Raw genomic sequence first — 22,419 nt, 5'->3', positions numbered from 1 at the left:
ATTTAATATGCTACCCTCCCTTCTGAAAATATGTGTATATTACTTCTGAACAGTATCTTCAAACTAATGTTCCTGTTAGATATTTTCAGAATTCAATGGAGAAGTTGGCTTAGGTTAGATTTTCTTTATTCAGAATAAGTTCTGAAATTGAGGCTCTCTCGGAGAGTTTCTTAATGGTTATTGTTATTCAAACACCATTCTGGGAATTTGGAGGCAGCATTGTGTGGTACACTGATAAAAGTCTTTGGAACCAGGTAGAACCTAGATTGAAATCTAGACTCACTGCTCAGGTGCTTGGGGAAAAAAAAAATGGAGTACTAGTTACCGTTATAGACGTCTGAGTTGAACTGTTCATATTTTAATCCCAGCTTCAGCACTGGGTAGTATTGGGTAAGTTACCGCTTTATGCCTGTTTACTCATTTGTAAAATGAGATAACCCTGGTACCTACCTCATAGGATTATTGTGAGAATTAAATGAGATGATATATATGAAAAGCTTTAAAAAACATAAGTTGACAGTTGATCTTAACTCTTAGGCAATATTAATTTTTTTGAGGCTTGTTTTTCTCATCTATACAAATGAAGATAATGTTATTTATATCGTAATGTTTGATGGAGAGATGAAATGAAATAGCACACAAATTTGCCTATGCAGTTGGTGGCACATAGGAAATAATAATTGTTTCTTTCATTTTTTAAAGTTTCAAGTTACATGTAGTCCTATGGAAAAAAAACAGTTACGAAGACTGGAATTTATAGAACAAATAAGTCAACCCACTGCAATCTGGTTTTTGCCCATACCACTGGTGATCTTGCTACTGAAATTTAAGTAAAATCATGTCCATGTTACCAGATCCATGAACATTTCTTCTTCTTTGAACACTGTCATATGTTCTTCACTGTTGACCATCATCACACCTTGACTTACATGTACGGTGTTATTATCTTCCTTTTTTTTTTTTTTAAAGGTTTTATTTATTTATTTGACAGAGAGAGACAGCGAGAGAGGGAACACAAGCAGGGGGAGTAGGAGAGGGAGAAGCAGGTTTCCTGCTGAGCAGGGAGCCCGATGCAGGGCTCTATCCCAGGACCCTGGGATCATGACCTGAGCCGAAGGCAGACGCTTAACGATTGAGCCACCCAGGCGCCCCGGCATTATTACCTTCTAATGTCATAGAGTTCTCCTCCCTCTGTGACCATTCCTTCTTAGTTTCTTTCCCTGGAATCTCTTCTTTTTGGATTTTAGCATTTAGTGGGATTCTGTCCTATGTCCTTATCTCTTCTTACTTTGTACATTTTCCTGAAACAGCCTCACCTACTCGCATTGTTTTAACTATCACCCATGTACTGAAGACCCCCAGTTCAGACACCTCTGCTGAACTCCAGATCCATAAGACTAGCTGTCTGCTATACATTATCATATAGCTGTCTGTCGTACAGGCCAAGCACAAAATGACCCAAAACAAACTTATTTTCCTCATGAGATTGCCCTTCCTCCTATTTTTAACACTAATTTGTGGCATTGCCAGCCACTCAGTCTCCCAAGCCAGAAACTTGGGAATCATGCCACATGTTGTACAAAAACTCAATACAAGTTTCCCAGGCTGATGACCAAAATAACTACTAGATTAGTGTCACTACCATTTTAGTGGTTAAGCACTTGCATCTTGATACCAAAAAGGTTCTTTTCTTGGCTCTGTTACTAATTTTACATTGTCATCTAGAGTAATCACTTCACCATATTACAAGGCAGTTTTCCCATCTGTGCCAGAAAGAGAAAATGTCATAATGAAATAGTAAAGTCAGTGGGATTCCAAATGAAGGTTGTTTGGTAAAGGCAAAACAATATTAATGTATCTCGTTAGAATTATTAATGAATGGTATCTGTGAAAGCATGTCGTTATCAGAATGAAAAATATTAAAGTATATGGTCATCTGCAAAATAGCGGTAGTGTTCATAAGTGAAAACAGAGTAAACCAGGCAAATCTGTCATACACACACTTTTCAACTACAGGCTATAATGGAAAGAATCATAACCAGAAGATCCATACCAGTTTCACTGCTGCTCTGTTCTGCCTTGTGAAGATCTAACAATTAATGTCTGTGTCAAGGACTTATTTTTCCCTTTCATTTCCTCCCTAAAGATTAAGGCTTTCAAAGGCTTCTGGCTGCTGCGTCATCAGGAAGCTATTCTGGGTGTTGTGCCCTTGGAGAGGGGGAAGGGATACAGTGATTCACGCTGGTCGTATCTATTCTGTGCTTTCATGAGGATGTGTTATGGAATGTGAACTTTATTTTTTTAAAGCACTCAGGGCCTTATGAAAGCTATAACATCATGACCATATTTTTAGAGAGATCTCATTTTCCCTGACAGCCTGCATCGGGGCTACCTTTTAGTTTTCCCATAAGGCAAGGCATATTTGATCTTTTCTTTTCTACTGCTTAGAAATGTGGAGACACTCAGTCCCTAAGATTCCTCAGCTGAATAGGAGAAATAAAAAGATTCTCCTCTTTTCCACCACCAAGAAGAAACTTCTTCTTGGCAATATAGGTGGCCCGATTTAAAAAATAACAATAACAACACAAAAGACCTCTGTGTATTTTTTTTTTCTGAATATATGTTATATATTTTTATTTGTTGAAAATTTGGAAAATACTGAAAAAGAATTTGAAGAAAGTAAATATCACCCTCAAGTCAACACCAAGTATTATTACTCTTTAACATTTGGGTAGATCTTACTTTTTTTCTCTGCATTTATGCGCTTTTTAAAATATTGAGATTGTACTGTACATATCATTGTGTAACTTGCTTTAAAATATTTAATTTTTTAAAGTAATACATTTTATATATTTAGTTTTTTAAATAAACAATACATTTATATGGTTAAAAAAAGCATATAACTATATTCAGTGAAATATCTTGTTTCCTTCCAGTCCTGTAGGTAACTGCTGTTTACCAGTTTCTTTCCAAAGAATTTTTATGTTTATAAAAGATTTTATGAATACTTTTCTTTGCTATACTTCTTGATTTTTCATACAAATAAAAGCATGCTATAATTACTACTCTGCACCTTGGTTTTTTCACTTGATATGTCTTGTGATTCATTCCAAATCATTACATAAAGTACTTTTCTTTTTTACAGCTGTCATTTTATAATATTCCATTGTATGTACCATAATTTATGTAACCAGTCCCCTGGTAATGGACTTTTAGATTACTTCCAGTCGTTTACAGTTAGCAACAGTGCTAAGGTGAATAAGCCTTGTGTCATTTTGCCCTTTACCATAGGATATTCCTAGAAGTAGAATTTTTAGGCTAAAGGGTATGTGCATTTCAATTTGGATAGGTACTGCTAAATTGCCCTCCAGGAAGTTATGTCTGTTTACATCCTCACCAACAATGTATAAGAGTATTTGCTTCTCCAAACCCATGCCAGTATGGGGTGTTACTAAACTGTAGCTATCACCAATATGATAGGTAAAAATTTACATTTCTCTTATTATGAAAGATGTTTATGAGAGCCTTATTTTCTATGAACTTTTTCCTATTTTCCCCCATTGGATTGTTAGTCTTTTCCTATGGATTTGTAAGAGTTTTTTATTAATGGAATTAATCCTTTGTCTGTAATGTGAATTGCAAATATTTTCTCCTGGTTTGTCTTTTGCCATTTCATATGGTGGCTTTTATATGTAGAAATATCTGATGGGGGGGCAAAGGGAGAGGGAGAGAGAACCTTTTATTTATTTTGAGAGAGAGCACACACATACACTTGTGGTGGGGAGGTGCAGAGTGCAGAGGGAGAGAGAGAATCTCAGGCCGACTCCCTACTGAGCATACCCACATGGGGATTGATCTCACAATCCTGAGATCATGACCTGAGCCGTAATCAAGAGTTGGGCGCTTAACCGACTGAGCCACCCAGGCGCCCCTCTGATTTTTAGTAAGTCAAACTGATTGTTTCTTTCAGGGCTTCTGGGCTCTGTATGATGCTCTGAAAGGGCTTCCCCACTGTACGGTTATTACAAATGTTTCTCCCTGGTTTCTTCTATTAATGGCTTTATTTTTTACACTTAAACCATTTCATCTGTAATTTATTTTGAAGTTACTTAATTCCCTTGGCACACAGATCTATTTCTGGTTTTTTATTATGGTCTGTTGTTGTCTATTTTGTGTCATCTCTGCTCAGTTTTAATTATTGTAGCTTTTCATTATGGTAGAAATAGCCCCTCACTTGTACAGCATCTTTTTTTTTATTTTAAGATTTTATTTATTTATTTGACAGAGACAGAGATAGCAAGAGCAGGAACACAAGCAGCGGGAGTGGGAGAGGGAGAAGCAGGCTTCCCCCCGAGGAGGGAGCCCGACGTGGGACTTGATCCCAGGACCCTGGGATCATGACCTGAGCCGAAGGCAGACACTTAACGACTGAGCCACCCAGGCACCCTGTATGCATCTTTTGTTGTTGATTTTTTTCCCCTAACATTCAAACATTTGTCATTTTATTTAGTCCTTAACTGCTTCATCATTTTTTGGATAAGGACAGGAAAACCTTCTTATACAACGTGATCTGAATCATTTTCTGATCAAATGAGAGCAATTAAGGAGTCATTCAAACATTTTATTTTATTTTAAAACATCTAAAATTACATTTATTCAACAGTCTTTGGATATAGGGCCAAAACCTTTTCTGGGAGAATGGATCCACTGATGGAGTTTCATAGCATCTTTCTTGAATAAATTGCACCCATAATACATGATACAGGACTTCCAGTTTTAATTTCCTTATACTGGACTAGCAGGTTAAAGATCCAGTAATATTAGTATAAAACCTACATTTTTAGTTTTTTTTTTCCTTCTAACTTTGAAAGTTGTCTTGCCTCTACATAGTTTGACATCGAGTTTTTATAGAAGTTTCTGTGTGGGCGTAAATTTTCAGCTCCTTTGGTTAAATACCAAGGAATGTAATTGCTGGATCCTATGGTAAAAGTATATTTAGTTTTGTAAGAAACTGCCAAACTGTCTTCCAAAGTAGCTATACCATTTTGCGTTGTCACGAGCAATGAATGAGAGTTCCTTTTGCTCCACATCCTCATCGGCATTTAATGTTGGTATTGTTTTGTATTTTGGCCGTTCTAATGTGAGTATATAGTGGTACTGTGTTGTTTTAATTTGCATCTTCATATATTTTGGATAACATTCCTTTATCATATGTGGCTTGTGCAAATATTTTCTCCCAGTTTGTGGTTTGTCTTTTCTTTCTCTTGACATTGTTGGTCACAGAGCAGAAGTGTTTAATTTTAGTGAAGTCTAGCTTACAAGTTCTTTGTTTCATGGATCATGCTTTTGGTCTTGTATCAGAAAAGTCATCACCATACCCAAGGTCATCTAAGTTTCTTCCTATGTTATCTTCTAGAAGATTTATAGTTTTGCATTTTACATTTACATCTATGACTCATTTTGACTTAATTTTTGTGACAGGTGTAAGGTCTGTGTCTAGATTCATTTTTTTTGCATGTGGATGTCCAGTGTTTCAGCACCATGTTGAAAAGACTGTAATTGCTCCATTGTGTTGCCTTTGCTCCCTTGTCAAAGGTTAGTTGATTTTATTTATGTGTGTCTGTTTCTGAGCTCTCTATTCTGTTTCACTGCTCTCTTTGTCTATTTATTCCCCAATACTACATTGCCTTGATTACTGTGCCTTTATAGTAAGTCTTCAAGTCAGATAGTGTCAGTCGTTTTTGAAGAGAAACTTTGCTCTTGTCTTTCAATATTGTTTTAGCTATTCTGGGTCTTTTGCTTCTCCATATAAACCTAACAATGAATTTATTGATATCCAAAAAATAACTTGCTAGGATTTTGATTGGATTGTATTGAATCTATAGATCAAGTTGGGAAGAACTGACATTTGACAATATTGAGTCTTCCTATCCATGAATATGGATTATCTCTGTATTTATTTGGTTCTTTGCTATCTTTCATCAGTGTTTTATAGTTTTCCTCATGTAGATCTTGTACATATTTGTATTAGGTTTATATCTAAGTATTTCATTTTTGGGAGTTTTTATTTTCAAATTCCACTTGCTCATTGCTGATATATAGGAAAGTGGTTCGTTTTTCAAATTAACCTTGAATCCTATGACCTTGCTATAATCACTTACTAGTTCCAGGAACTTTTTTGTTGATTTTTAAGAATTTTCTACTTAGATGAGTATGTCCTCTGTGAACAAAAGCGGTTTTATTTCTTCCTTCCCAATCTGTATGCCTTTTCTTTTCTCTTTTTTTTTTCTCCTTATTGCATTAGCTAGGGCTTCCAGTAAGATGTTAAAAAGTTGTAGGAAGAGGAGACATCTTTGCTTTGTTCCCGATCTTAGTGGGAAAGCTTTGAGCTTCTTACCATTAAGTATGATGATAGCTGTAGGTTTTTGTAGATGTTCTTTATCAATTTGAAGAAGTTCCCCTCTATTCCTAGTTTACTGAGAGTTCTTATTATGAATGGGTGTTGAGTTTTGTCAGATGCTTTTTCTGCATCTATTGATATGATCATGTGATTTTTTTTTTCTTATTTGGCTGTTGATGTGACGAATTCCATCACATTCCATTGATGTGATTTGATGTGTTGATTTTGGAATGTTGAACCAGCCTTGTATACTTGGTGTAAATCCTGCTTGGTTATGGTGTACAATTATTTCTATACAATGTTGGATTTGATTTGCTAATATTTTGTTGAGGATTTTTGCATCTATGTTCATGAGAGATATTGGTCCATAGTTTTCTTGTGATGTTTTTTTCTGGTCTTGGTGTTAGGATAATGCTGGCCTCATAGAATGATTTGGGGAAGTATTTTCCTCTGCTTCTGTTTTCTTAAAGGCATTATAGGGAATTGGTATAAATAAATGTTTAGTAGAATTCACCAGTGAACCCATCTAGGCCTGGTGCTTTTGGTTTTGGAAAGTTATTAATTGTTGATTCCATTTTTCTTAAGAGGTATAGGCCTACTCAGATTATCTATTTCTTCCTGGTACTATTTGGCAGATCGTATCTTTCAAGGAATTGGTCTATTTCACCTAGGTTGTCACACTAGTGAGCATAGAGTTGTTTATAGTATTCCTCTGTAATGTCCGTGATATCTATAGTGATGTCCCTAATTTGATTTCTGAGTTAGCCTAGAATTTTGCCTAAAGAAAGGAAACCAAGTTTGGATCCTATTCACATAGATGTAACTAACCAGGAGACATGTTGGAGTTGATATTCCACTGCTGCCCATCCCTGGCCACTCAGTGTCTACTAAGCCACAGAACAGAGATCAGAAACACTGCCACACTGCTGCCAAGATCTTAAAGGTCTTCATGACTCCAGTTGGCAAAAAAGCCCGTACAGCTGACACTTCTAATTCTCACTTCTACCTTACCAGTCTAGGTGAGAAACCCATTGACATTTGAGGTGCTTTTTGGGCCATATATTAAGTTCTGATTTAAGGACTCCTTCTAGGCTGTTTATTTTGTTCTGTTGGTTAGTCTGTCTCTTAATGCTTGTGCTACGTCTGTACTTCTAAATTACTTAGATTTCAGTTTTAATCCGTGCCCAGTAATCTCAGAAAGGATTCTCAAAAAATAAGAATTAGATTTTCCTAGTATAAACATTTGCCTTCTCCAGTTCAGGCCTTTTCCAGTGTGAGACTATTTTATCTAGAACTGATCATTTCTTTGACTCTAAATACAGCCCTTTCCTGACCTGGGTAGCACGGGGAAAAGCAGGTCTTTCCTTACTTGATTTTGCAGTAAGAACTGAAGACATACATCTCTGATTTTTAACAAGTAACTTAAACTCTTCACCAGTTTTAAGATTTACCTTTTGGGGCTGAATGGTGGAGAGATGAGGGAGAAATCAGATTATTTTCATTGTGTAACCTTCTATGTCATATGCATGCATTACCTGCTCAAAAGAACAACTGAAACCATTTTTTAACAATTATCCTTAAAAAGGGTGAACATGTGTATATGTCCTTTTGATTGCTGCTGAGAACCTTTGTCGAGGTAGGGAAGGTTAGCCTTTTTTTCCTCCTCTCTTTGAATGTCAACACCAGAACTAGATTTGGTCTAAAGTGGTAGTGATTTCTTCACCTTATGTGTTCCCACAGCAGGTGTGTTACCGCCAGACTGATTACTGGCAGTTTGTGAAGGACATCCGCTGGCTCAGTCCCCACTCAGCCCTTCATGTGGAGAAGGTAAGAAGGGAAAAGTAACCACAAGGCTTTGTTGTTTGATGTTCTGTCTGAAGAGTCTCCTAGGCTAGAAGGATGGTGTGTGTCAAGTTTCCTATTAACTGAGGAAATTATTCCTGTAGGACTAATTTGGAGGGGAGGATTATTTGCTTTTAAAAATAAACCGTGTTAAACCCATTGCTCCAGGCTACTTTCTATCCTCTGGGGAAGGGGTGAAAAAGTTTTGTTATTTTCAGAAGATCTGCATATTAGGACCAGAATGAAGCTGTTCAAAATCCTGGGAAAATGTCAAGAGGTTCCCTGAAGTGGTTGGAGAAGTAGGACTGGATGCTTATTAGTTCAATATAGTACCTCTGATTTCCAGTCAGGGAAACAGCTCATGGAGGTTAGTGACTTGGCCAAAGTTACACAGCTAGTTCCAGATCGGTCACTGCCAAATGTATGTATCTATTTATTTAACTCTTCATTATGGAAGATTTCAAATATATACAAAATTAAAGAGAATAGTGTAATGAACCCTGAAATATCTATCACCTGTCTTCAATACTTGTCAATATCTAGCTAGTTTTGTTTCATGTATATCCCACCCACTGCCAGGTTCATTGCTGAAATGATGTCAGGAAAAGTAATTTGTTTTTAAATGATCAGGAAACCAAATCATAAGGTGTCAGGCTGGCCTTTTTTGTGAGAAAAATCCAGAGCCCAGTGGTTTTCTTACATAGACTCTTTGTCCTTCTCTCATAATTTTTCTTACCACCACTCCCCTTCACCTCCAACTAACTTCCTTTTCTAAACTATATTGCTGTAGTTGTTTCTTCTTAGAAGCTGCCTATGAGACCTTGCTTTTAGAAACAGCCAAGTAGAAGGAGGTTCCAAATAGAGAATGCTATGACTAGAGCCAAAATGAGATGCTCAGATGGCTTCTCTTTGGTGGAGAATCTTTGGTGGCATCTTCCCAGATCCTTTCCCCCCGGTTTTTGTTGCATTGTTTTCTGGAGACCAACCGAAATGGAGGACTCTGTGAGAGAAGCCAAGAGGTCAAGTTTATCCTTCCTCTTGGTACCGCAGGCTAGATGTCTCTTTGGAGCCAGCACATAAAGAGACCAAGGTGTCAGTGTTGTCCTCTCCTAGGGCTGCCTATCAGGTCTTAGCTGCTTCGTTCTTCTCCAGTGGTCTAGGCCAGCAGCGGGGCCCCTAAACCCCCTTCCCCTCTCCTTCCTCAGTAACCTCTAGATGCCACCTGGAGGAAAAAACCCCTCTGATCGCCTCCTCTTCCGGTCTCCATTTAGTTCTTGGGTCCTTAGGCACCAGTCTTGCGGTCTTTACCAGGATGCGTGTTTTGACCCATGCCTCCTTGCCTCGCAGTTCATCAGCCTGCACGAGAATGGCGAGAGCCGCGCCGACGGCGTGAGCGAGCATGCCGTTGCCGGGCTGTGGCTGCAGCACAGCTTGCAGTGCCACTGTCTCTCCGCCCAGCTCCGGCCCCTGCTCGGGGACAGGCAGTATATCAGAAAGTTCTACACAGGTACGTGGAGGTCACTTAGCCAGGATTGTTGCATGTAATTCTTCATCTCTTCCACTTTACTCTCCCTTTATAGACTCTCACCCCAGCGCCGCAGACTTCCACTCGGTGCCATAGAGATTCTAATCCGAAGCATGCGTCCAGTCTTCTCCTTTATGAGTAAAACACGGTCCAACTTGATGCTCAGGTCTTCCCCTAATCCCATGGGTACAAACCGACAAGAATAACCACCGTTTACTAAGAGTTTCTTATGTGCCAGTCACTGTTATGTGCTGTTTACACATATACTCTTCCCAACAGCCCTGAGAGCCGGGTATTAATACCCCTGTTTTCCAGTCGGGGAAGCAGAGCCCAAGGAGGCCAAGTCACCTCCAGCCAGGATTCAAATCTGGGACTCTGTGACTTTGAAGCCTCTTGTCACGGCTTCTCTTTTATACTGCGCATTACCTAGCCTCTCCTATACTTACATGTCCCTCCTTCCTCTTCTCTCTGCAGTGGCGTGATTCTCCTCACGTCATTTTCACTTTTTGTCTCTTTCCTTCCCTGAGCCTCTCCCAGGCTGTGTAGGGAAGCCAAAGATCCCCCTGTTGGGCTCCATCGCAGCTGTAGCATTTCTCTCCCCAGATACTGCTTTCCTGCTAAGCAACGCCCACGTCACGGCCATGCTCCAGTGCCTGGAAGCGGTGGAACAGAACAACCCCCGCCTCCTGGCTCAGATCGATGCGTCTATGGTAAGGGGGCAAGGAATGATCTGTGTCTGTGCTGGGCCCCCGGACCTCACCATGATATAACCCTCGGTAGCTCACTGTTTCTTTGTTTAGGCAGTTGTGAACTGAAAGGCTTTCATTAAAAAAGAAAAAATACTTGGAGAAGAAGGGGAGGTACCATTAAGTACCTATTGAAGGAAAAAGTCTAAGCTTAAGGTCTATTTAAGGAGGGAGGTGTCTATTTTTTTTTTTTTTAAGATTTTATTTATTTGACAGAGAGAGACACAGCGAGAGAGGGAACACAAGCAGAGGGAGTGGGACAGGGAGAAGCAGGCTTCCTGCTGAGCAGGGAGCCAGATGCTGGGCTCGATCCCAGGACCTGGGATCATGACCTGAGCCAAAGGCAGATGCTTAAAGACTGAGCACCCAGGTACCCTGGGAGGTGTCTGTTTTTTAAAATCCCTTTTTAAAATCCATAGTCTGAGTAAGCTCTTCCTTAAGGGTAGGCTTGACAAGCTGGGGGGAAGAGGATGATTTTGAATCAGGAGTAAGATTTACAGTGCCATACCTAGTATGACCTAGTGTGACACAGGATCATTTCGTCCTTGAAGTATAAAGAAAATTTAGTTGCTTGATATTGCTTATTGTTAACCCTCCAATTCATTCACCCCATCACTAATATCAGTTCCTCAGCTAGAATGGAATCACAGTCCCTACTCCTTTTCAGGAGAGATCCCCTATCTCTCTTGGTTTTTAAATTTTGATTCTTAGTTACCACCTATTAAATACTTTCTATGTGCCAGGCTTGGTGCTAGGCACAATACCTGCCTCATCTCATTTAATTCTCACAGCTCTGTAAGGTAGACATCAGTCTTGTTTTATAAAGGTAGCCAGCTGAGGGACAGAGTAGCTAAGTCACTTGCTCCAAGTTTGTAAGTGGTAGGGTCCGAATATGAATACTGATCTATCTGATTTCTGACTATGTGCACAGTCTTAAGAACGTTGTTGTACTACCTCTATGATAAAGCGCTCCTGGTGTCCCACCTAGGATTCCAGTTTCAGAAGCTGTGGTGTATGACAGGACTTCAAGGTTTCAAAATTGTATGCTCTAATAGAGCAGTAGAGCTGTATGCCGTATCTACGGGTCCTGGCTGCGGTTCCAAGCCTGCTGCCAAAGGTCCTCTTCTCCTAGCATTTCTGTAGTGCTGAATGTTCCTCCTCTGAGGTCCTCTGTCCTCAGCTCTGACACGTTTGTTTTGTAGTTTGCCAGAAAGCATGAGAGCCCGCTGCTGGTAACCAAGAGCCAGAGCCTGACAGCTCTGCCTGGATCCACATACACCCCTTCAACCAGCTATGCTCAGCATTCCTACTTCGGGTCCTTCTCTAGCCTCCACCAGTCCGTCCCTAACCACGGCTCAGGTATGGGGACAGGAAGGGGGTAGTCATGACATGTATGCCCAGCCCTGGAAAGTAGGGGACTTTGTGGGTGCACACGGGAGGGTATAGATAGAGCCATGGGTTGGTGCAGTTCGTCAAATTTTATGTCTTAATAATGGACATCTTAAAAAATTGTCTAGTAACTAGCCTAAGAAAATTCAGCAGACTCATGGAAGTGAGAGAGGAGAGAGAGATGTTTTTAGATTGGCCTGGATTCCTAATCCATATTGCCAAGAAGACATTTGAATAATAATAGTTAACACTTACTGAGCGTCTGCCATGTGCCAGGCTCTGTTATAATCAATTTATACGTATTCATTTGATCCTCAGAACAGTCCTATGCAGTAGGTGTTGTTATTATTGCTCATTTTACAGATGAGAAATGTATACTAGTAAGTGATGAAGCCACTGTGTCAAGAGCCCACGCTCTTACCTTACCTTACCCGGCTTACCTGCTTCTAAGCAATTTTTGCTTACTTCACATGGCGTACCTTTTCTGAGGTGATACCATGTGTCCCGGGCACCCAGTAATGATAGGGAGTTTGGTCGTTAGTTGTAGAGAAGCCCTTCATAGGTACCAAAGATTTCCAGCTCACCTTTTTCTCCTCTTTTTATACCCTAGAAAGAAGATCTACTTCCTTTTCACTCTCTGGCCCTCCCCGAAAACCCCAAGAGAGCAGAGAGCACGTCTCACCAGCACAGGATCAAGCCTTCCAAGCCCCCCTGCTTCCAGTCTCGGCATTAGCCAGGGATCCCCCCTCAGCCCCAGATGAGATGAGCTCTAGCACCCTGACCAGCCCGCTAGCAGCATCCTGGGTCAGCAGCCAGAATGACTCCCCCAGTGATGCCAGCGAGGGGCCCGAGTACTTGGCCATCGGCAGCCGGGACCCCCAAGGCCGGCCCGCCAGCTGTCAGAGCCACGGCAGCAGAGCTGAGAGCAGCACCTCCAACTCGTTCTCCTCCAGCGGCTCACAGAAGCCGGCTTCTGCTGCTTCTCCCCGAGGCGAGCAGGACGGAGGCGGGCAGGGCCAGCTGTCCAGCGGCCTTCGCAGGTCCAGCTTCTCGGAGGGGCAGACCCTCACTGCCACCGGTGGAACAAAGAAGAGCCATACTCGCTCCCATTCAGATACCAACATTGCCTCCAGAGGAGCCCCAGGTAATGACAGTCACCAGCCCCAGCTTAGCAAGTTACTTTTCTGATGACCTGACGGGGTATCCTGCTTATGAAGAAAGAGGGAAGCTTACAGTGTAATATGAATACCCAAGAAATCTCTCTGAGAGTATTTATGTTTGTTCCTTTATACATTGCCAAATAGTAAATGTTTTCTTGGATTCTTTCAGCAGTTCCTTATCATCAGAGGATAGTGTGACTAGTCACAGTTTGAGTTTTTAATGTTTCTCTCAGACAGAGGGGAAATACTCATGAGCTTTGAAAATAACCCCATTGAATTCCTCCCCTTTCTGTGATTCCTGACAAGTGTGGTCAGGTGTAATACCAGTATGAGAGAGGCAAAGTGATATTGGGGTTTCCTCATTAAAACTAGGATATATGAGTGTGGGATGATGTGACCTAGGAAACCAGTAGGGGGGACTGACTGCTGCATCACTACTTCAGGTTGCCAGGCAGCCCGGTAAGGAGGCCCTGGCCACTGAGCCCTTCCTCACACAAACCCCAGCTGCTAGTAGAGGGCATCCTCGGCATGGGAGAGGTGGGGCTCATTGCTTTTGCCATCTCCCTGCCATCTTCTGTCATGGGTTGTTAGTGTCTGGCAGGCTTTGGTTGGGTTTCGTTTGTAGGAGAACCTCCATAACAGCAAGTATAACATGGATCTCTGCACTCAAAGCCAGTTCTGGGTAGGAAAGCCCCAGAAATAAAATATAAAACATTAAAAAAAAAAAAAAAGAAAAGAAGGTGATTTCCTTCAGCAACTGGAGCTGCCATTGATTTCTCATTGTAATTTCTAGAAAGGTGAGAGCTGAGGCCCTCATCTGAAACTTCTGAGTGACAAACTTTTTTCTGTTTTCTACTCAAGATGTGGTTTGCCTGATTGGAACTCTCTAGGGAAAAAAAAATCTCCAAATCAAAGCCTGTCTTCCCACAAGCTTTCTTAGATGTGAAGAGTACATGGGTTAGCTCCTCACTTCACATCTGCTGCAGGCCTGCTGTCTGCTGTAGTCCAGGCCACTGGTCTTTGAGCATGGAAAACTTCCCTGCCCCCATTCTCGAATCCACATGGATTCCAGAAACCACGGTAACCTGCGTTGGAAAGGGGAGCCAGAGAAAACCTAAGCAAAAGGGTCTGAGGGAGAGGGGGTCGTGTGTAGCTTCTCGTATGAGTCAGCTACCTCAGTTTAGTAGTTGAGTACTTCAGCACTGGGGTTCCCTCCTGGGAGTTAAGTCCCCACCTCTGCTAGATGAAAGGACACTCTTTTTCTCACTCTATTCTCATTTCCTCTGTTTGGACTCTCCTCTGCACCTGTCTGTCCACGTACAGGAGGCCCCAGGAATATCACCATTATAGTTGAAGATCCCATTGCAGGTTTGGGAGCCAGTCCTTTCTGTCTGCCGCCTCCTCCTTCTCTGTGACCATCTTGCTTAGTTCAGAACCTCCTTTTCCATTCTGGTGTCAAATCAAGTCTGGCTAAGCTGGCTAATCCTGCTGCGATTCTTAGACCTGTCTCTAAAATGGCACCGATATTTTGCATCCTGTGTTTTCTGCCCATGACTTCCAGATGCCTCATTTAGTCTCCCAACAGCTTCTGGGAGGCAGAGTCAAGATTTATCAATCCTGTTTTGGCCAAAGGTGAAACCGAAGCCCACTATTTGTCTAAGGCATCATGATGAATCAGTGGCAGAATTTTTTTTTTTTTTAATAACTGAGTACTTACTATGGATTACTTTATTTTCCTTGAATTAACACCAGAATGTATTTTTTTCCCCTTTCTGTGGTCTCGGATGTGAATGCATGTTTTCTGCCTCTCCCAGAGTCCCGTTTCCTTTTTCTTTCGCCTAACTTCCTTCCTCTATAAGTCCCATCCCACCCCCATTCCAGTCATTCACAGGCTTTTTCTAGTGACTTAAGTCTGTTTCTTTGGTTTTCATGGTGGTGTTCAAATGAAATGTTGTGTTCGGTTCTGGGTTCATGGCGGTATTAGTAGTAGAGTGTGTCTGCACGACTGACTGGGGAGGGAGGCCTGAATGCTGTGGCCTCCTGGGCAAGCCACTGAGTATGTTCGCTTGGAAAAGGGAAGGTTAAAGAGGAGGAAGTTGACAGGACCACTGTTTGGAAGAGCATTGTTATTCTTCAGGAGATGAGAAATTGTAAGAAGACTCAAGTGAGTGTGAGGAAATCTAAGCAGTAGAGCTGTTCATTTGAATGGGCAGCGTCAGGAGGTAGTTAGCTCAGGAAGCAAAACCTGGGTGGATGGCCTTTATGCTGGTGTTGGAGCTTGTGTTGTACGCTAAATTTGACTGGGGACCTCAAAGATCCCCTCCAAGTCATAGTTTCTTACCAAGGCATCGTGGTGACTGCTGGTTTGTCTGTCGTTCGGTAGTGAGGAGGAGAGCCCACTGCCAGGACCAGCAGAAATCTTGGAGACCCAAGGAAAACACAAAGTTATCTCTTACCACATAGTAGCATTTTTTTTAACGAGAGGAGCGGCTGACAAGCTGGCACCATGTGTGGGGGATATGGGTTGGATGCCGCTCAGTCATCCACTCTCGAGCATCCTGCTCATTTCCCAGGCACCCGCCTGCTTTTCTGCCTGCTCTTCCTTCGGTAGCACTGGGAATTTTGTGTTTTCCTTTGGAGAATTATCAGTTTCTCATTTCCTGCGAGCCCTGCCTGCTGCTGTTTCTCTACTCCTAACTCTCACTGTTCCTTGAAAACTTCCTACTTTGCCAGGCTTCTCTTGAAACCTCTCCCTTCCATCTCCAGGAAGGCTGAGTGTGAGCCCTGTGGCCGAGCCCTTTGGATATAGGGCCATCGTCCTTGGCTTCTCGAGCACTGTCTTGATGCTTCTTTTAAGGAAATTGCTGGATTTTATTTTGTTTTTCACCTAACTCAGAAGCAGGTTAAATATGTAGGTATGACACATTTCAGGTTCATTTCAGGTTCAGTGTAACCATTCTGAGATTGTTTAAAAGCCCAGTGTCATGGTATCAGAAAAGTTTCAGTGTGCCTATCTTTGTTTTACCATGTGAGGACTGTTTTCTACATTGGTTCTTGTCAAGAGGATGGAAATTGGCCAATATTCTTAGAACATTTGGTAAGAAGATGGAAGAAAAAAGAACTAAATTCATGAGCCCATTTTGATTTGATTCTTTTTCACCTTTGTGTTGCTGCATTCTGGGTCATGTTTTCTCTTTTCCTCTCAGACTATACCGACTCCCCATCTCCTTTCCTCCATGTGTTCCTGCATTCTTGGACTGTTCCCTGTTGGTGTGCCACCTCTCTCCTGCTTGGGAGGGCATTGGGAATGGGAGCAGTTAAATGTGGAAACTCCAAAGTTGGGAATGTATGTGTTGCTCATCTCGTATGTGTGTTTTTACTCCCTGGTGGTCACTGACACTAGAATCCTGCAATGATAAGTCGAAGTTGAGAGGCCCCTTGCCCTACTCTGGCCCAAGCAGTGAAGTCAGCACACCCAGCTCTCTGTACATGGAGTATGGTGAGTACTAGGAAGGCCAGGGCTGCAGCTGTGTCCTTCCTCTGCTCTCCCCTTGTGCCTGCTAAGCTCTGAGCTGTCTGGCTCACGTCGGCTCCGTGGAGGGTACACACTGTGCAGTCTCACCCTTCCTTTCATCATTTACAGCCCCCATGCTAGAAATCACACAGTCCCGCCATTTCTTTTGCTCCTTTCTGACTTAGGGGTGCCACCCTCTCTTACACTGTGGGTGTTATCACCATGACTGTCTGTCGCTCCAGATGGAATGGCTCTCTGAGTGGGTGAGAGGGACCTTGAAAAGAAGCCTTTGAGTGTCGAGGCTGAATTACCAGAAGATAAGCTACACATGGAAATCATCCACAGGAGGAAGCTATTTGTTCCCTTGTCTGATTCTCAGCACAGGTTTTTTGTTTCCTTTTTTGTAGGGTAGGAGGGCAAGTATGTCATCTTTAAATTTTGATGGTGAAAGGATTGTCTCTAGGCTCTCTTCATTTATCCTGTTCTTTAACCAAGAGGCTTAGTACTCAGGGATTCTGAGATTCAGAGAAATTCCTTTAGAAGGTAGACATCTTCTTTCCAACCTGTTACCTGGGAGAACTTGGGAGTGTCTCTAGTGGTAAAATCATCAGACTTCTCAAGAAGATTGTCTGTTACAGATTTCCTTTCCAAGTCAGAGCTTTTCACATCCACATTCTGTTTTCCCATAGAGGGCGGTCAGTACCTGTGCTCAGGGGAGGGCATGTTCCGAAGACCATCCGAAGGACAGTCCCTCATCAGCTACCTGTCTGAGCAAGACTTTGGAAGCTGTGCAGACCTGGAAAAGGTGAGGAATCTAAGCAGCTACTGAAGAGCTCATGAGTTGGGACATCTGGCCTGAGGGTCTGTGGGGCCATTTGTTCTAAAGAGGTTTTGGGTACACAGCAGGAACATGAGCAAAGACCACGGGTGAGAGTAAGTTCAGAGTAAAGATAAGCTCAACAAGTTCAGTCTCTAGAGAACTTTTCAGGGAGTATCTTCTCACTGAGTCCAAAATATTACTGGTTTTGTGTTAGAAGCTGCCTTGGGCACGGAAATATTGCCTTTTAGCCACATCATTATTGTTTTCTTGACCCTGGAACCTTAGGTAAAAGCTATTTCCAGAATCAACTTCTATACTTTGTTCTAAGGCTCAGATATGTAATAAATAATGTCCCTGTAGCATTTAGAGCTTACATTTACCTTAATGCTTTGTCTACAGGGGTATCTGTATATCCCTATAGGTATCAGGTAAGACCCTGATATTAAATTCTGGACTTCTTCTCTATCATAGTTTTATGTAGAAAGTGGGACAGGAAGACCAGGCATGGCAGGTTTGAGAGCAAAGAGGATGTAGAACAGTTTTTTTGGCCATCAGCTTTTCTGAGAGCAGAAGTGTTCGTTTCCCTGAGTGTTTTGAATGAAAGCAGTGCATGTCTTAGTAGCTCTACTTTCCGGCAATCAGTGAGGGGTTCAACACATCTAGCCCCTCGCGAGTCAACTTCTTTGGTACCCTCCTTCCCCCAGGAGAACGCCCACTTCAGCATCTCAGAGTCCTTGATTGCTGCCATTGAGCTCATGAAGTGCAACATGATGAGCCAGTGCCTAGAAGAGGAGGAAGAAGAGGAGGAAGACAGCGATAGAGAGATCCAGGAACTGAAGCAGAAGATCCGCCTGCGTCGCCAGCAGATCCGCACCAAGAACCTGCTCCCTGGGTACCAGGAGGCTGAGCACGGAAGTGAGTGGGGCTGCGAACACCTTAGTTCCGCTTCTGCAGGGCTTCGGGAGAAGACTTGGTGCCTCGGGTACCTCCTTTTTTGTCTCACTTTGAGATGAAGCCAAGGGCTCCTCCGTTGTCAGAAAGATTTTTTTATGTTCCAATTTTTTTCCTACCAGACCCAGAGTCCTAGGGTTCATCCATTTCCTCCCTCAGAAATAGCTTCCAAAAAATAGGTTTCTGGCATGAGAACTAAGACTGCTGGTTCCAGCGTCACTTCCCAGATAGTAGTACCTTCTGTTTATGTGAAACTTTCAAAATTTCGTGAATAAAATGGGGAACAACCGGCAAGAAGAGCTAGTTTCCATTTCCCCCAGCATCACTCCAAGCCAAGGTTCTGTTTACTTTGCTGTTGAAGTCCTACTAGGTCCCTTTCATTGTGACCCTAGGAGTAGGTGACCTCTTTCTGTCCTGCTTATTACCTTTCTTTTTTTCTTTTTTTTTTTTTTTTTAAACATAGCAGGTTTTCGGGTCACTTCTAGCAGCTCCCAGTTTAGTTCACGTGATTCAACACAGTTCTCTGACTCTGGCTCTGCTGACGAGGTTGATGAATTTGAAATCCAAGGTAAGGAGCGACACTATTTCAGGCCACTTTCATTACCTGTTTCTTTCCGTTTGAAGTCATAGACTGAGAAGCTTTCCCTAAGTATAGAGAATCTTCAATATGGTCCATTTTGGAACGTTGTCAGTAATTGTAAGAGACGGCCTCTCTTGCTAAAAACAAAACCCCTTTAGTAAAATTTAAGCAGAAAAGAACACTGAAAGGAAGTGCTTCAGAGTGGTATGGCTGCTGAAGTCACGTGGATGGGTCTCAGTTGCACCTTTCTCTTAGATTTCACTCTAATTCCTCCTGCTCACAGCCTAGGACTGGCCCATACCTGCTTGAAATTAGAATCCTATTCTCTTGTGTTCCATAACACACTCAAAATTGTTTCAAAGGAGCTTTGTTATAATCCTAAGAGAAAAGGACAAAAAGAGTCATTTGGGGGGAAAAGCAAAACAGGAAAAAAAAAATGAAGTTTACAAAGTAGAGCTTTATTCTGTTCTATCCGTGTTCACTTGCTTAGCAGAATCACAGACCCTTGTTGTCGTTGTTGTTGTTGTAAGCGTATGCACAGAGAAGGGGAGGGGCTCTAATCTGGGAAGGCAGTTGTGTTAAATCAGGTTAACCCATGATTAATGGATTAATCCATTCCTGCAAATCGTAGATTTCTTCAAGTCCCCATCAGTGCAGCAAACAAACCAAAAAGCAGTTCTGGGACATAAGCTTTTCCCCACAAGTTATTTTCTTATAGAGGTGAATTGTATTTGTAATTCTCCATTGTAAGATGATGATGAATAGATCTTTTCTTACAGATCTGTTTATATCAATCTAGAGAACTGATGTAATTCACTTTTCACCTGCACAGACCTCCAATAGTAATCGACACCTGGTGCTAGCTGGATTTCTTCCCCATTCAGAAATACAATTTTTACACATATTTTTCCAGGTCTCTAGGACATCTTCCTTCTTTGTTCTCTTTAATATATCTGATTTCTATTCACGGCAATAATTGCCACTTAAAACCCCATTTTTTTGGTTTGTTTGTATGTGGTTTTCCAACAACATTTCTCCAGTTCTCTGACACCAACTGCGTATTTTGACAATTCAATTCTGACATTAACTCCTGGAGTTAGCATAGACCCCACAGGTTAAGGGCTCAGTACCACAGGATGCTCCCATTGGAGATGTCAACCACAAATGGGGTCACCAGCTTACCTGCTCTTCTCCCCAACCAACTACAAATCCAGGGGGTTCCCATGACCCCCCCCCAACTCAGATTCCATAATTTGCTAAAATGACTTACAGAACTCAGGAAAACACTACACTTAAGATTACCGTTTACTGTAAAGGATACAAATGAACAGTCACATGAAGAGGTACTTAGGGTAAGGTCCCAAAGTTTCCTGAGCCCAGGAACCTCTGTGTCCATGCACTCAGGGTGGGCTATCCTGCCAGTATGTTAGTATGTTCACCAACCAGGTAGCTCTCCAAACCTCACCATTATAAGTGTTTTATCAAGGTTTCATTTCATAGGTAGGCATGAGTGCTTAAATCATTGGCCATTGGTGATGGAACTTAATCTGCAGTCCCTCTCCCTTTTTGGGTGATAGGGGGAGGGGCTAAAAATTCTAATCCTCTAATCTGGTGGTTGGTTTTTCTTCTGGCAACCAGCCCCATCCTGAAGTTATCTGGATGCTCCCTAAGCATCACCTCATTAGGTGACTCAGATATAACAGAAAGGGACTCTTTATGAATAACAAAAGACAGTCCTATCACTCTGGAAACTACAAAGGTTTTAGGAGCTCTATGCCCAAAACTAGGCACAGACCAACTATCGTTTATTATACCACAATCTGATTGACTTGATCTTCAAATTAGAAGAAAATAAAAGGGTTCCGCCCTATCTCTCGGATCAACAGAACTTCATGAGGGTAATATTAAGGTAAATTCAGAACACTGCTTCATTGTGTGTAGAGCAGTCCACTTGACTACTAAGTGTTCCTTGCAGCAAAGCAAGGAGCCAGGGGAGGCTGTTCAGTCTGGAAGGAGCCAAATCTGAAATAGCCTGCCTGGCGGTGGCATGAAATGCATTCCTAGGGGAAACTGTTGTTGCATTTGTGGCCCCAGAGGAGCTGTTTAAGTCAACTAACTCTAGTCAGCTCAGGATGGAAATCCTTAAAGGAAAAGACCTTAGGGGGAGGGTTTCTCAACCTCTAGGCCAGGTAATTCTTTGTTGTAACAGACTGTCCAATGCATTGTAGAATGTTTAGCTTCATCCTCAGCCTCTTACCCAAATATCTACAAGGGTGCAAAATCTCCCCTCGTGGAGAACCACTACCTTTGAGATCTTTAAGGCCAGGCTGGTTTGGGGAAGCAGCAATAACTATGTCCCAAGACATATTGAGTACCTACCTATGGATGTAACGTCCTAAAAGCGGTTCATCTTTTGGAGCAAAGTCAAGTCCTGATTCCAGGAACATATGGTATAGAACTGTCATTCTCATCAATTTACTTCCTATCTGAATACTAAAGGGCCCCTTTTATAATCATTATCACAGATGGTAGCGAAGGATCTAACCTGACTCACATGTCAAAGAACGGACTCTCAGTGTCAATGGCCTCGATGTTTTCAGGTAGCCTGTGTTGGAAGTGTGAGTGTGCTCATACATGCATGTGTGTGAATGTTTGCATCAGCTTTTGTACATTCTGTATCTTGTGACACCTGTGTATAACGTTTAGAGAACTAGTTGGGAAAAACCAGACTTGAGCCAGCAAAGAACATTTCAGATACTCATTTTCTTCTTCATATGACCCCCAACAATCCTCTTCACTGAGATTGTCCTTGTTGACCCTTCCCTCCAGTGATATTTATAGACTGAGTGGTCATTGTGGCTGATGGAGGTAGTAGACAGTTTAGAAAGCAATGGTCAGGTGAAGAGATTTTAGTTCAAACCAATCGCTAAGCTACTGCTACACGTTCAGACCGCAGAAGTCAGATAGAATGGTGTGAAAGCATAGTGTGTCTTTAGAGTTTTGAATTTGCAGGGTCAGTTTGCAGAAAGCTATCTCTTCTTGGTATTTTGTATGCCATTAGGATTTACTGCTGCAACTGTTTGGCCTTAGTAATTGCTTTATGATTCAAACCAGTAGGCTTTCTGTAGATGGGGTTAACTGAAAGTAGCAATTTTCTACTCAAAGTGGCTTTAAAACACACACCAGCAAAACTCAGGACTTTTTATTAAACAGTTCATTTTAACCCGTTAATGGTATCAGCCCCTAGAATTTGAAATACTTATGTAAGATTAGCTAAAGATTTGAAGAAATAAAAGTATTTAGGTTCCTTTTTCTCTATTCCCGAACAGTTGTAATTCTTTCTAACATCATCTTCCCTTGCTTGAGATGTAATTATCCTATCATTTTTAACTGGTTTCTTATGTGTTTACAACCACAATCCTTTTGCGGGTACATTTATTGACTGCCAGCCATTTGTCTGTCAGAGCATATTCAGTTTGCCTTAACCATAAG

General features: G+C 41.9%; 1 protein-coding gene across 5 annotated transcripts in view; it reads left to right on the top strand.

The window, feature by feature from the left end:
- RUBCN (rubicon autophagy regulator) overlaps nt 1–22,419 on the top strand; it is a 61,395-nt gene that overhangs the window by 25,180 nt on the left and 13,796 nt on the right. The window contains exons 3-12 of one of the 5 annotated variants that reach the window (XM_034999953.1): nt 8,141–8,227; nt 9,590–9,749; nt 10,371–10,477; nt 11,716–11,872; nt 12,513–13,046; nt 16,466–16,561; nt 17,266–17,381; nt 18,101–18,311; nt 18,811–18,915; nt 21,453–21,527. In XM_034999953.1, coding sequence (XP_034855844.1) covers nt 8,141–8,227; nt 9,590–9,749; nt 10,371–10,477; nt 11,716–11,872; nt 12,513–13,046; nt 16,466–16,561; nt 17,266–17,381; nt 18,101–18,311; nt 18,811–18,915; nt 21,453–21,527 — 1,648 coding nt within the window. The remainder of the gene's footprint in view (nt 1–8,140; nt 8,228–9,589; nt 9,750–10,370; nt 10,478–11,715; nt 11,873–12,512; nt 13,047–16,465; nt 16,562–17,265; nt 17,382–18,100; nt 18,312–18,810; nt 18,916–21,452; nt 21,528–22,419) is intronic. The other 4 variants (XM_034999954.1, XM_034999957.1, XM_034999955.1 and 1 more) reach the window with 4 other exon arrangements.

Source organism: Mirounga leonina, unplaced genomic scaffold (assembly GCF_011800145.1).
Source record: "Mirounga leonina isolate KUSES-001 unplaced genomic scaffold, KU_Mleo_1.0 Mir_115, whole genome shotgun sequence".
Lineage (NCBI taxonomy): Eukaryota > Metazoa > Chordata > Mammalia > Carnivora > Phocidae > Mirounga > Mirounga leonina.
This window is presented reverse-complemented; position numbering and strand designations above follow the sequence as displayed.